This window comes from Telmatherina bonti (assembly GCF_933228915.1).
Source record: "Telmatherina bonti genome assembly, chromosome: 19".
Lineage (NCBI taxonomy): Eukaryota > Metazoa > Chordata > Actinopteri > Atheriniformes > Telmatherinidae > Telmatherina > Telmatherina bonti.
Window position 1 is genome coordinate 27,614,330 of NC_136617.1, and position 15,205 is coordinate 27,629,534.

The 15,205-nt window shown below is 42.5% G+C and overlaps 1 protein-coding gene across 4 annotated transcripts in view; it reads right to left on the reverse strand.

The window, feature by feature from the left end:
- The window catches only part of LOC306770097 (triple functional domain protein), a 97,708-nt gene that overhangs the window by 9,834 nt on the left and 72,669 nt on the right, over positions 1-15,205 (reverse strand). For 2 of the 4 annotated variants that reach the window (XM_079258891.1, XM_079258888.1), the window contains exons 34-53: positions 14,849-14,950; positions 11,798-11,940; positions 11,586-11,685; positions 11,185-11,428; positions 10,965-11,072; positions 9,200-9,393; positions 8,942-9,112; positions 6,847-6,942; positions 6,506-6,654; positions 4,595-4,661; positions 4,412-4,515; positions 4,231-4,300; positions 3,817-3,906; positions 3,628-3,720; positions 3,440-3,490; positions 3,276-3,353; positions 2,973-3,164; positions 994-1,174; positions 677-901; positions 97-587 (exon numbers count right to left, since the gene is read on the reverse strand). In XM_079258891.1, the coding sequence (XP_079115017.1) occupies positions 97-587; positions 677-901; positions 994-1,174; positions 2,973-3,164; positions 3,276-3,353; positions 3,440-3,490; positions 3,628-3,720; positions 3,817-3,906; positions 4,231-4,300; positions 4,412-4,515; positions 4,595-4,661; positions 6,506-6,654; positions 6,847-6,942; positions 8,942-9,112; positions 9,200-9,393; positions 10,965-11,072; positions 11,185-11,428; positions 11,586-11,685; positions 11,798-11,940; positions 14,849-14,950 (2,949 nt within the window). Of the gene's footprint in view, positions 1-96; positions 588-676; positions 902-993; positions 1,175-2,972; positions 3,165-3,275; positions 3,354-3,439; positions 3,491-3,627; positions 3,721-3,816; positions 3,907-4,230; positions 4,301-4,411; positions 4,516-4,594; positions 4,662-6,505; positions 6,655-6,846; positions 6,943-8,941; positions 9,113-9,199; positions 9,394-10,964; positions 11,073-11,184; positions 11,429-11,585; positions 11,686-11,797; positions 11,941-14,848; positions 14,951-15,205 lie in introns of those variants that run through there. The other 2 variants (XM_079258889.1, XM_079258890.1) reach the window with 2 other exon arrangements.

The following is a 15,205-nucleotide window of genomic DNA, read 5'->3' on the forward strand; positions in this document are numbered from 1 at the left end:
TTAGTAGCGCTGGCTGCAGCAGGACAACAGGCAGACAGGACAGACCAGGCCTCCCTCCACCTCCGTGTTAGTGGAATCTGCAGCTGGAAGTCTTACCCCGTTGCTCTGGGTGGACTGGATGGACTGCTCACTGGCTGATGAGCAGGTACTCATGCGATCGGCTTCCTTGCTGTGCGTGGAGTGTCTGTGGGTTTGACTCCCAGAACCAGTTTGGATCTGGTTTGAGCTCTGGCGAACTGGAGTCTCCACTGCCTCCCCTGAGAAGGTGAACGAGCCAGGCCGGCTGGCTGGAGAGCCTGGCATGGCGCTCCAGAATCCAGATCCGGACTTTTGGCCCGGACTAGGAGGGGGAGGAGGAAGAGCGTCCTTGCCAAATGCAGGTGTGGCAAGGGGTGAGGATATGGGGGACACGGCTCCTGGCCGCGGTTTGGAGGGCAGAGGCCCAACCATGGCACGAGGGACAGGGGTTACAGTGCTGGCAGGAGTGGGGGTCTGTGCTTGGTCCTCGGGGGTCTGGATGTGGTGCTTTCCCTGCGGACTACCTCCTGGAGGGAGCAGGGGAGCAGGGGCAGGACGAGGGGACAAACCTGGATCACAACCGAGCAAAACTGACACTTAAGTCACATTTTTATCCTCCCAAACGACTGATTAACAAACAAAAAAAGACTGTGCGTACCTGACATCTTGTTGGGGCTTTCGGTGTCGCCCCCGGGGTGATGGCGTAGGGGCTGGGGCAGACGGGACGGTTGTGGGATCCTGGAAGGCCGACGGGAACCACCCAGCGGTCCGGAACTCTGGGAGTTTCCACCGCTGCCTCCACCTGCAGCTGCCATGTTGGCAACACATGGGCCGCTGCTCGCCCCGACGTGGTTCCGCTGATACTCTATTGGTGAGGTCAGAGCTGCGATAAGGTACAAACGAGACAAGGGTGGCCATGTACGAAACAGTCCCCCTACGAAACATGACTTCCCGTACGAGTGAACGACATCCTACCGTTGAGGAAGTTTCGTTGACTCTCCAGTATCTGGCTGATCTGAAGGGTCCAAACCTCACGCACCCCCGCGTGGGAGGAGTGCAGCACAAAGGACTCCACGGCGCCGTTGGTTAACCGAGAGGTGAGGATGAACTTGCAGGGATCGCCTTCCACGCTGTCTTCCAGACCTAAACAGCTGATCTAGAGCAGAAACAGCGTCACAAACATTTAGTTTCTCCAGAAATTACTTCAAAATACGGGACTGGGAACCTTTGACACCTGTTGGCGAAACTGTGGTACGGATATCGGTACACATACTCATATATCTTGCTCATGACCCAATATCAACCTGTTTTGGGATGATATTTCTACAGCCATCAACATGGTCTTCAAACAAACTTTGGACAAAGAACCCCGCCTGGCAATCTTGGGCCTAATCCCTGATCGCTTCAACGGAAAGGACAAATAATACCTTTTGAGGATATTATTGACTGCTGCACTCAAATGTATAACCATTAAGTAGTTGAAACTGGAGCCACCCACTTATTCCATGTGGATTGAGAAAGTCAGAGGAATATATGTGATGGAAGACATTACCTTTTCACGTAGAATACAAAGGGAGTTGTTTATTAAACGGTGGGGTCCTGCAAGAGCCCTGTTGTGTCAAAAATAAGTCTGGTGTGCATATATATATATATATATATATATATATATATATATATATATATATATATATATATATATATATATATATATATATTATTTATTTTATTTTTTTTTTAGCTTTTTTTGTGTGTTACTGATACTATTTTATTCATTATTATGTGTGTATATATTTTTATTTATTTTTTCACTATTTGTTTTGTGTTTTATTTTCCAAGACTGCCTCACTTCGCAAACATTTAACTGCAGACATGTGGATGTAGCATGTTTGTGTTTCTTGAGCATTGCAAAATTCAATAAAAAGTAAGTTGAAAAAAAAGAGAAACATTTAGTTTCTGGTTCTGGGCAGGGTATCTGCACAATGAATGAAGCCAAATTTAAGACTTTTTTTAAGGCCTTTTTTTTTTTTTTAATGCTGCTTTGATTAATTTTAAGACCTTACATTCGCAAAATGTAAAACATGGAACCACCAAGTCCAAGCACTTATGAGAAATGCTGGCATCTGTTGGTGGGTTTTGGCAGCAGCTTTGTGCTTCTCGCTGTGCATCCACAGCTTTAACTCCCATTGAGCAGAGTTTAAAAATCTTCTTGCACGGCGTGCAGCCGTCCTCGTCGTAGCTGTTGCCTGGAACCGTTGCTAACCATTTAATAAATTTAGGATCATCCAACCAGCGAACATTAAATTTGCACTTCCCCATGCTAGACACACCTGTTAGCTAATGTGGAAACCGCTAATGCTGGAAAATAGCCCCCACCCCCTCCCCGACACGCAACCGAGCGGTTCACAGATTTCAATATTATACAAAAATACAAAACAGTAATCAAAAAGTCCTTTAGAGATAAACAACTAATATATATAAATTCTTTTTACTTGCTGTGAGGTATTTTTTAAGACCTTGGGACTCTGGATTTAAGGACTGCTTGTCATTTTCAATGATATTTAAGGCCTTAATTTTGACTCATTTAAGACTTTTTAAAGGTGGAGTATGTAAGATTTTCAATATTTTCAAAATAAATTAACTAATAAAATAACTACAATCATAATTAGACAAGTTTAATTAATGACAAATGACAAAAAGCACTTTTTTTTTTTTTTTTTTAACTGGTAGGCAAACATTTAAGAAGGGTCTTTGTCATTCATTAAACTTGTAATTTAATAACACATCAAATATGGACAGACTGGAACCTACATGTTTAAAAAAAACTAATTATGATTGTAGTTATTTTATTAGTTAATTTATTTTGAAAATATTGAAAATCTTACATACTCCACCTTTAAGGATCTGCGGATCCCCTGTATGGAGTAGAAAACATCCAAGCGTCCTCATTTCATCACCTTGATGCTGTTCTTGTAGAGGAAGCCCGGCAGTGAGAAACCTTTCTTCTTGTCCAGGGGCTCGCTGAAGATGACGAGCTGCTCAAACAGGAACACTCTCCTCTCCTTCATCCGCCCGAGCAGACTGCCTTCTGGATCCGACACCATGAACGTGTCTTGAAGTAGAAGACGGCCCTGAGCTACAATCTTCCCCTGCGGGGGGGCAAAAGGTCACGTGAGCTTTTCACGCCGTTTTCAGCCGCGGTTTGCTGTTATTTATTATTATTATTATTATTATTATTAGGATCAGTTAAAGTGATTTACCTCAAATCCCTGAAGACGGCCGACATTCATCATGTCGTTGCACCTTTTTGGCACGATGCACATGACTTCCACCGCTTTCTGTAAGAGCCAGAAGAGAAAAGGTTTCATCCAGCGGCTGAAGATATTTAGCTTCATTATTATTTTTGTTAAAAACTTTGTCTTACCTCTAAATCTACAGACTCTAGACCAACCTTTTTAGAGTGTTTAAGGAAATCCTAAATGACATTAAAACAAAACAAATAAGCGTAACCAGATGTTAGATTAACATTTTATATCAGATATGCTACAGATGTGCAGAAAATGAATCGTCGATGGAGCAGTGGCGCCCCCTGCTGTACGGTAGACGACTAACCTTGAGCAGCAGCTGGTACTTCATGATCCTTTGGACAGGCTTGATGAGCAGGTCGGTGATCTGCAGCCTGTGTCCCAGCCGCTGCTTCAGGTCCTAAAACATGTTTAAAAAAAAAATGCAAGCGATTTATATCTGATGCTTCTTAAAGGGTAAAAAAAAAAACCCAAACCTATTATTAAAAGTACACACCTCGAAGTAAGTGTCGATGTACTCTGAGACGATGTGCTCGGACTTGGGCTTGTTTTGACAGTACACCACATACATGTTTAACCTTCGTTCCTGGACACAAACACTCAACAATTATTTTTTATAAAAAGTACAAACCAGTCATACACTGCAAAAAATAATATACAAAAATAAGGTAAATGTTGCTTAAAATAAAATAAATTATCTGCCAACAGAACAAGAAATTTTGGCTTGTCAAGACTTCCCAAAACAAGTAAAAAATACTCTTAAAACAAGAGGAAATCTCTGGCATAACAAGTAAGAATGATCTTACCTTTAAAAAAAAAAAAAAAGCATATGTGTACTCAATTTAAGATTTTTAATCTTACTTAGATTTCAGTTTTTGCAGTGTGTGCTGGAAATTCATTGCAGACAAACCTGTTTGAGAAACAGTGGTCCCAGTCTGTCAGGGTCCTCCAGACACTTCTCCAACTCTCTGAGGAAGAAACTAAACGGGACAGAAATGGATGAGTAAGAAATAAATTTAGTTTCTGGTGACTCTGAATATGGAAATCTGTATGTACGTGTGTGTGTGTGTGTGTGTGTCTGTGTCACATACTCTTTGTGCCAGTCGTAGATCTGATGAATGTTGCCAAACACAATCTTATCTTTCCCCTTCATGTCATCAGGGACGCCGTCCTCCCTCATCCTGCTCATGTAGCCCTGGTGATGGAGACGCACGCCGTTATGAAGCTGCGTTGGCAGAGAGAACGCGCACGAACACAGACGAGCATTAACTCACCTCCACCACCAGGCCGAGATCTGTGACGTAATCCCGCTCCGTCTCCACCATCTCCAGAAGAACGTAACTAAAACAAAGGTGACGTACAGGTTAAGGTTTAATCAAACCACTAAAATCAGAAAAAACTGGGAATTCTGGGATAAATTCAACATAAAAAGGGAAACTGAGGAGAAAAGCTGTTTGTTATGTGTGACTTTTTCTTTTCTAACAGTATAAACAAGATATTTCACGTTTCCACTGTGTGACGCTCCATAAGACTGAGCTACGTTTTAACCTTTTCTAGACAAGAGATGATATTTCACACAGTGAGAAACACCAATCCTGACATGCACTGAAATGACAGGAAGAGCATCAGCTAAAAGACACTAGTAAGTATTACCACCCCAAGAAAACACATTTAAAAACTTCAAAGTAACAAAAATCAGAAATCATCACCGTCCGCTTGAAAGTTTCTATTAATTTCTTCACAAACAAGACGTCACATGAAAGCAGCAGACATGTCTGTCTCACTACTGTGGGACAAAAACTCTGCAAGCTGGAAGCCAAAGAGTTGGAAGCAGCAGTCAGGCCTTCCTTTATATGTTTAGTGGCCAAAAAGTGACCTTCAACCTGAAAGCCTGCTGTGTTGTGCTGTGACGGCCTTCGTTTGAAATGCAGGGCTTTAAAGCTAAGGTAGGTAATGTCGGGGAGCTGGTAAGATCTGAAAGTGGCTCCTCCCCTTCTGGTTCTGCTCCTTGCGTGATCCAAGGCTTTTTTATTCACAGCTTTTTCCATCAACAATTTTCTCTTTCTCGGCTGTTTAGCAGGAGGAGGCAAATAAACCGAGTCGGGTCGGGAAATCCTTCCTGCATTTTCTCAGCCCTGTTTGCCTTCAGAGTTTCTTATCAGTACTTTGTATTTTCATCCCGACACGCTGTTTATATGCAGGATGTGACTATCAGGTGTGCGCTGCTGGAGGGGGAGGAGGAGAGCCGGGAGAGGAAGCTTACAAAATATAAGAAATAAAGAACTGCATTTTGCAATGTCACTTGCTTCAGGAATTAAGTTAAACTCGGAAATGTCATTTTCCTTCAGAGTTTACAAGCTCATTTTTCATCTCATTAAAGCAGATTTATGTGTTTTTTCATTTTGCAGTAATTAAAACTTTTGTAAATGTGACCAACAAAGGTCTGCAGTTTCCGAAAGTAACTTGCTGATCAGCCTGTATCAGTTATTGATGACTGACGGTCCTTCAGGCTGTCTGAGGAACCAAAGACCTCTGGTGCCTGAGGGTTACGTCCCTGTCCTTATCATGTCATGTGGTTTCTTTGTCCTTGAATCTGCACATTGTGTTTTTACACCGTCACACCAAGCGGATCTATTGTGACAAAACTATGAAGATATGATTCATTTGTCAGGTTCTTTATCACATTCTGTCCTCCTAAATTGGTCAAATGACGTGATCCTGCTTCTGCTGGAGTGTTCGTGACGTGTTGAACAAGTGAGTAGACCGCCTGGCTCGCCGTATGACGGACGGACATCCTGCTCAGGAATAAAAGCTTCAACTTGATGCTTCAGACCATTTGATTTGCATAATATTACACACTATTTATGTACTGAAATTCCCCCAAATTCATCAAAGCATTTAATGAGGATCTGCATTAAAAAAAAAGGGGGAAAAATGCTAATTTTTTTTTTTTTATTATTTGAGGAGAAATATTTTGGAAAGATTCAATCACAAAAATGAGATTTAAAAAAACAAAAAAAACAAAAAAAAACTGGTTTGTCTACCACAGGAATGGATTTATATGAACATATAAAGCAAAAGCAGAGAAGACATGAAATATCAGGAGTTCAGACTGTTTATACAAGCTGTGGTTCTGGTGTTTTGTTGTGCTGTACAAAGTGTGTGTCAGATGGTCGTGTACGTACTGTCTTTTCTTGAGGACACTGTTCCGGCGCTCGTCCATCTCCTCGGTGGGGGAGGAGGAGGACAGCAGGGAGTTGTCAGACGGGTTGAAGGAGGGGGAGCTGCTGTCTCCTTGGTCTACTGACAGAGAGCTGGGTCTGTCCTCCAGAGCCTGAATAAAGTTTTACATCTCAGCTTTAGGATTTACAGGAGTACAATATGTGAAAAGTAAATATTTTATCCAAGGTAATATAAACTATGACACATTTCTTTATGTTAAGATATGAATTAGAAGCAAGGAGGACTTTAAATGTCCTCATTCATTCACTGCCTCGTGGTTATCGAGCTACTATTTGTGTCCTACCATCTTGCTTTTGACCAACTCCTCGATGGCGCTCACTAGCTCCGCAGCGCTGGGCGTCTCTGAACTAGATGGACGGACTGACAGACGAGAAGACGTCTGGGTGAAAATGGAGAGATCAGGGAGGAGAGACGGTATGAGAAAATGACAAGCGAGGCTGTTTCCACTACGCTGAATCTGTGAAATAGTTCCACTTGAATGAATCGGAACTGATCAAAGTCCAGAAATTGAGAACAAATAAAAAACATATCATGGTCAAGGGTCAGTTGTTGACAAGATGAATTTCAAGACCAAGTTTTTTTTCTATTAATGTCAGAATTTAGTCGCCAGAGAAAGAGCAAAGTTTTAGTAATCATCACTTCATGTTTGACCATTAGTGAAAACCCAGCGCCATGGCGGTGCATCTTACACAAAAGGAAACTTATTTACTATTCAGAAAATATTGATGGAAAGGTAAAAACATGAGGCTGCATAAAATAAAGACTGAAGGAAAACAAAATGGAGGAATCATTCCAATAGTGACAGGAAGAAGGTTTGGGGATTAAAACAATAAATAAAAATAAAATCTGAATGAAGGTGTGTGTTGCTTTCTGGGATGGTGATGAACAGCTCTGAAATAAAGAAAGGATGCCAACAGCGAGAATGAATGTGTGCAAATATAGTTCAGGAGACTCTCACCCTTGCTGTGCTTCGCTTCAAGACTTTCCCCAATTGGGTTTTCTGGGTGCGTGAGGCTGCGTGCCCTTCTGGCCTCGCCAGCATTTAGAGATGCCAATTACTCGCATGGGTAATGAGGTTAACGCACAGAGGGCAAAAGGAAAATGAGGACGAGCGGGACGGGCGGGTAACGGAAGGGGGTGGCAAGGGGTCGGGTGATGACGGGGAAGGGGGAACGGAGGGGAAAAGGGGGTTTGGATTTTCATCTCTGTGGGTCTTTTAGCAGAGAAAGCTGACGGGGAACCTGACCGACATCATCCCAACCTGTGGCTTATAAAAGACGCATAAAAATGTGTGCAATCTATAAAGCTGGCATTAAATCCTCCTGGTCTGCAGCTGGAGCTACATGCATCCTCTCTGTTTGTCTTCTCTATGTAATAACTGCTCATATGTCAGGTGGCCCTCAGTACCAGAAACAGGAAAGACCTCAAAACAAGTAAAACAAAACAAAAAAAATAAAAGAAATATGAGGGAAAAAAAAAAAATCTTGACTCAAGAAATTCAGGAATGTAAGAGTTTGTTAAAATACAAAAGTTAGGAGGGATGTTTTGTTTTTTTGTTTTTTTTTTTAAAGAAGGAAGTGAAGTCTAAACAAGCTGCAAGCTTCACGGTGCAATTTAAAAGAAAACAGTCTTCAGAAAGTAGCATAATAAAGTCAAAGAGGAGGGGAGAAGAGGTTCGAAGAACTAGACGAGGGAGGAGACAGACGGAGGGGGAGAGCGGGGCTTCTCAGATGGACAGGTATGGAAACTGAGACAAAGCAAAGACAGGACATAAATCAAGGTAATGCTACAGCATGGCAAACAGCAAACGATACAACCAGGAAACAAAACAAAAGAGAAACAGAAATTAGTGTCAGAGGAGTCGGTAGAAATCGAGGACGAGACTTGGGCTGCCTGAAACATTTCGCTGCCGTCTGTTTAACAGTACATGGGAAAATATAATGCAGCATGCCAGGATAAAATGTTAGGCATAACTTAAAGTTCAACTGTATCAGAAAATGCCCTTTTTTAGGGGAAAAAAACAGACAAGTAAATAAAAATAAAGGGCGTGCAAGACTGAAATGAACCAAAGTGTCATCTAGAAAGTAAAAGCTGACATCCAGGTGGAGAACAGCAACCGGAGGATCGAGCGTTTTTGTTGACATGAATGCTAAATATTGTTAAGTGTCACCTTGTTTGTCGTGTCTGAAGTTTATTAAGGACGTTAAGGTCAGACAGGAAACTTAACATGTTTAAAGATCTAAAAATAATAAAAGTCAAACGCAGAGAAGCATAAATAAAGCCTGAATTTGAGACGCGGCTTAAAGAATTTAAGAAATGATGTTGTTGAAAAGAAACATGATCAAGTTTCCATCCTGTTTTCTCTAAAGTCTCCCCACCTTGTCATCCTGTGAGTCCGGCTGCAGCAGGCTGTGCTGCTGGATGGCCATCGGTGGAGGCAGAGGTACCGAGTCAGCACCTTCCTCACCCTCCTCTTCTCCACAGCTCTGCATGCCTGAGGAGCTAGACTTGGATAACGTTCCGCTCGACAGGCCCTCGTTACGAACCCTCTGCAAGGCACCAGGATGGCAGGCGTGACGTCACAGTAACTTCACAAAAGCTTCAAAATCATTAAAAGCGTCGGCAGCATGGCCCACCTCCTCCAGAGTTTCATCCTGAGGAGTGGCAGCGCTGTCGTCCGAGTCTTTCTGGGAGCCCATCGTCATCTCCCCACTCTTCCTCACCTCGCGGCTTTTCTTGTGCTTGTGGGCAAACTTCTTCACGTGGCCGTCTGCCTTGCCGCTGCTTAGCCGGCGCACGGGACTGGTGAGCCACTTCCGCAGCGTGTTGCCTATGAAACCAGACGGCGTGAGAAACTTTAGGTGCAACAATCGACCTGCAGATTAGCCTCACAACTACAAGTAAACAACCTGAAGGAGCTGCATGTACAGGATGTCACAGTTGCCAGATTTCACTGTTAATACTGCAATTGACTAGTCTCTTTCCACTAAAGTATTACGTCCACGCCGTGTCGGCGCGAGTTACACATCAGTGTTGCGTCGTTTTCATCTGCTGCGGTTGGGAACCACGGCAGAGGAAGAGTTACTCCCTCCAAATTCATTCATCTGCATAAAACTTCTTTATCTGGAGTCGCCCTCTGGCGTCGCCACGGACGACGGATCACCGGCCTGTAAAGGCGTCATGAGAGACGGCAGTGAAAGGAGGAACAACATCCACCGACCAGACTTTGCTTCCCTGAATAAAGCTAAATTCAAAGTGAACGGTTTAAGTGACGTCAGTATTTCCCTGAAGCAACGTGTTATTATCATGTCATATCATATATTATCATGTCATTTCCTGTTCTGTAAGTGTGTACGACTCACGTTTGACTTGCAGCACAACGCAACGACTTCAGCAGCGTTAACATGAAAAATCGGAACGGTTTTTATTAATCATTGGCTTTTTGTGCACAAATATGTTTGACTCAGCATGAAGCTGTTTTTTTTTTTAGGTTTGATATATGGTCTTTCTTTTTTTTTTATTACTATTATTATTATTATTATTATTATTATTTTTTATTATTTTAGTTTTTATATTGACTCGCCTGTTTAGGACCTAAACCTTAGGGTTTAGGACGGCGCTCTGAGACATTGTTTTGTGTACATGTGCATATGTGTGTGTGTTTGTGTGTGTGCGTGTGTGCATGTTTATGACCATATGTGTCTATATAACTATGTTTATGCACATGTTACAATGGTAGAGTTATGGTCATGTAGATATCATGAAAAAGGATGAGGAAAGAAGAGGGGCGTGTGTGTGTGTGTGTTTATGTGTGTGTGTGGTGTGGAGTGTTCATCATGTTTTTAAATGTAAAGCACTGAGCTGCATTTTATGTATGATGAAGTGCTCTATAAATAAAGTTAGATTTGATTTAGGACAGTATTATTTCTGTTTCAGCCGGCAGCCAGATGGCGAAGGAGCAGCTGAAAACCACCAGGATGTTTTTTCCCCTAAATTCTCTTCGCAGGTTAAATATTAATGCACAGAAATGTTTTTTTTTTTTTTTTACCTTTTCTGTGTTTCTGCCAGAAATACAGAGTTACCATGTAGTATTTATCTAAAATGCATTTATTATTTGTATAGTTTATTGAGCACAGAGGGGATTTTGTTGGATGGGATTTGATTATTTTCTTTTTGCACCTTAATTATTTAATGTTGGCATCAAAGTATAGACATAAATATGACCTTTAGAGAGTATTTATGTGGTTTTACAGGTTTACAGTGTAATAAAACAAGATAAAACATAAGAATGGTGATGATTGTAGTTCTGTAATTTCTCAGACAATCACTGTGTTGAGAAGATCTATGACTGTGACATATTAAGGGCATTTTTCAGCTGATAAAGCCGACAGACGGTCTGACCTGGTCGTTTTGGTCCCGGCGAGGTGTGGGAGCCGATGCCATGACCCAGTTGGAGCGTAGCAGATGATCCAGGCAGCACGGAGTCATTACTGCACACTGACAGAGTGTCTGGGAAAGACAAACACTCTAAAAACTCCACTCTGATTCCACAACTATCAAAGATTTCACTAAACGGCAGAATAACTCCAGTCAGCAGAGCAGTTCAGAGCCCAGTCGCTACCTTTGTGGTTGTAGATGCCTTCCATCTCCATGGACGACCTGGAATGGGCTATGCAGAGAGTGGAGCTGGGAACCAGTCCCTCCTGGGTGGGAGAGCGGTCTGTGGTCCGGACCAGGCACCAGTCTGGTTTGTCATGACAACGCTCCAAAATCTCCACCGTCTGACCGCGGCGCACCGTCAGCTCGTTGTTGTTCCCGGCGATGAAGTCGTGTATCACCACCGTCAGATCACAGCCACCGGACAGCTGGGGAGGGAAACGCTCGATAAAGACACAACTTCCACGTACGCATGCACAGCTTTCCTCCGTATGAAACAAGTTGGGAATAGTTTGTTTTAACAGCACACAGCCTGTAAGTATGGCGTTTCTGGCTGTGTGTGTGTGTGTGTGTGTGTGTTCTCACTTTGTCGCTGTCCAGTGTGTTCTGAGATGTGCGAGACGCTAAAGAGATGGTGTCTGGTTGGCTGCTGCCTTCACCCTGGCTGTCCAAGTCCTCTCCATCCCTAACAGAAGACACAAAGCTTTGTCTAGTTAGAACAACGAGACACGAAGACAGTGGGGAAGAAATCTTTAGAGAAACAGTTTAATGTTTCTCTAAAGTCCACAGATCGTTACCTTCGTCCCTTGTGATGCTTTGCTGTAGTTGCTTTGGGAATATGAATGGGCTCCTTGAGAGCTCCTCTCAGGTGAATGGTGCGCTCCTGGATCACCTCCCGGATGTGTTTGATCCAGTCTTGCTTGTTCTCAATATTGGAAGCCTTTAAAAGGGGCAGTAATGGAAGAGGTTTAAAAAGACCAAACTTGCAGTTGGAAAGGTTAAAAAAAAAATCCCTTCTTTTGGACAATTTGTTTCTATGTTTCACACAAGTCTGGAATGACTTCTCCTCACTTAGCAGCATTTCCACATACATGCCGCCTCCCATTGGCTTTCTCCAGCAGCGGCTCCAACACCACCACTAAGTGTTGTTCCTTTCATTATTTGACAAGTCAGATAACAGGTCTGAGGGCTGATTGTGAGGCTTTATGACATTTTATTCGATTCACAGCTTCAGCTTTTAGTTATGACCCAACACCTAGATTTTTATGTAACTTTTAGTTCAAACTAATGTAAAGTGAGACTGCTGGTCTGTAGACTCCTGCTGAGGTGCCTCTGCTGCAGAAGTTAACGCAATAATCTATTGGACCTTTCAAGCAGGAATATAGGAACTTCTGAAACAAGCCATCCAAACCATCTGAGCAGAAAGTGGAAATAAAGCTGCCATCTCTGGGTTGACTGGTCTCTTCACATTAAGAATGACTGGATAACAGTTTAAAGTTGCGTTCACATCAGAACAGTCTGCTAGACTCGCTCCGAGTGGAGCATTGGATTAGTTGTAGGGGGGTGTATCCATACAGACAGAGATTGTGTGACACTGCACTTTGGCCCAACGAGCCAAACCTTCACAATAATATATCCCATCCTCACCAAAGGTGGCGCTGCACTAGTATTTAGTAAAAGAGAAGACATGACCTGCATGAATAAGAAAACTGTTGCAAGTTAAACATGGGGACGAAACTATCGCTGGTTTGGGTTTTTTATTTTGTCCTATGCAAGTAAACTGCAGAAATACACTGCAACGATGGACATAATATAAACAACAGACGAGGCAGAGAACCCTCAACGCCATTGCTAAGTATTTACCCACAATGCAACACTACATCAAATGCAGGAAGGGACTTTTTTGTAGTTTGATCTGAATCAGAATCTGTTTGGCGCCTTCACATTTCCCCAAACGAAGCAAGACTTTCCGAGAAAATGGACTCAAATGGAAAAAGCTGACATGCCCAAATACATCTACAGGAGTGGACCAGCTGCCACAACACTGATTGGATCCTGTTTCTCCTTTCCTCTAAATGGCCACTGCTAACCCTAACCCTAACCCAAACCACGCCCATTTGACATCTAACTCCGCCCAATATCCAGACCTGCTCCATTCTCCAGGCTGCAGCTGGGGGTTGTTGCAATACCGAAGATAAATCTCAGGTAAAACACACTCTGGACAGAGGTACATGGCCTCCACCTCACACTCATCCACTACATTGGTTTAAGTTGCAGAACCAACTTTTCCCATTTGATTCAAACCCATCAACTCTCATATTTACATTTAAATGTAAATAAATGTAAATAAAACTGGAACATTTTATGTTTTCTTGCTTTTTTTTATGGGAGAAAGGACCGAGTCAGTGCTCCTACTGTTTAATATCTCTGTATTATTCATCAGATATTAAGTTCTCTTTCAAACCATACCATACCATAGTAACCTAATGTTTCCTGCATGTTTTTTTTTTTTTTTTAATCGAAATGGAAACACAACCTAAAGCACCATTCATCTTGTTGAAGGACGTTCTGCACGTCATGCCACATCATTTTAAGCTTTACATGCCATTTCATACTATTACACCTCTGAGCCCCTTTATTAAGGAGGCCGACAACAACACACAGTCCTGACTTTAACTCCTGGACGGAGAGGCGCCCAGAATATTCATGTTTAGTTTGTAGGAACTGTACGGTGGTGTTCATGTTAATTCTGATGCATTCGATTTTTGCTCCAAACTGCTCCAATGCAGTTTCCTATATGTGGCTACTTTAAGCTATTTGCATTAGATTCTTTGCTTGGTGCAGAAATTTACCCCGCCCCACCCTCCCCAAGATGATTTGGTGAGTTTGAGCCGACTGCATGATGCTGAATTATTTTAATGAAGTGAGAATAAGACTGTTTCAGACTTGTGTGAACAGTAAAGGGCTGTGTTGTGGAATAGTTTGTACTCACCGTTGCTCCATGTTTGGATCCCTGACTTAGCTTTAAATTCAAAATATAAAATAGAGAATTTCACTGGTTTGACTTTAGAAAATAAACGGGACATTTTTTCTTTTTCTAACATTGACAAAATGGTTCGACATGGTAGAAACGCACAACACTGATAATTTGCTTTGACAGTGTAACGATGGCCAATTAAATACGTAGCAGGTTATAATGAATGGTAACAGTGTGTGTGTGTGTGTGTGTGTGTGTGTGTGTGTGTGTGTGTGTGTGTTTGTAGTTAGTAATGAGAGACAGTTTAGGATGCACATGTCGCATGGTTGCTTTTCATGGGTTAGTTTAGTAGTCAACATGTATCAAAGAGCTGAAACACTCAGTGTTGACCGTGTCGGGGTTTTGGCTTCATGCTGTTCCAACAACAGACACAAGCTTTAATCCAGCTGTGAGTTTAACAGGAATACACACAGAAGAAGTCTGGAAATCATTAAAAACTTTTCTCTCAGGGGAAAAGAAAGATGGCTACTGTTGTGGCACAAAGCCAGGATGAAGGAAGGGGGGAGGGGAGGGGGGGCTGTGGGTGTTCAGGAGCTAACAGAGTATCGCCAGCGTTGGTGGAAGCATATCAGCCCACATAGAGAATTAGAGATACAAACATCCACAGAAAAACACAGCCCCAGATATACAGATGTGCCCAAGTTGGTTAACAGATGGAACAAAGCAGAAGGTGAGGAGAGGACGCAGGCTGGCGGAGACAGAGGAGCGCCTACAGAAAGCCTCATGCAGCCAAACAAGATGCCAGAAAGTTCAGCGCTGCTCGAAGAAAAGGTCTGAAAACACGACGGAGTTTATACACTTTTCTTTTTACCTTGAGCACAATCTTGTTGTCTGAGGTTGGCGTGCGTCCCACCCATAAAGCAAACTTACAGGGGTCTCCTTCAACATGCTCTGTCACCCCCAACTCTGACGTCTGGAGAGAAAGAATACAGTCAGATAAAGTACTTCAGTAAACATTTACTCAGTCTACCGGGATGTTGTACATCCACCCATTACATGCTTTTAGTTTATTTTAAACCTCGACTGGTTTCTTTGAATCCTCATTTCTGGTGAAGGTTTTTCTGTTGCCAGAGGAAGACTTGTCTAAAAGAGTCATACAGGACAGTATTTTCCACATTTTCCATGTATATTAAGAACTTCATTCATTGATTTGTTAAGATGTGTAAAA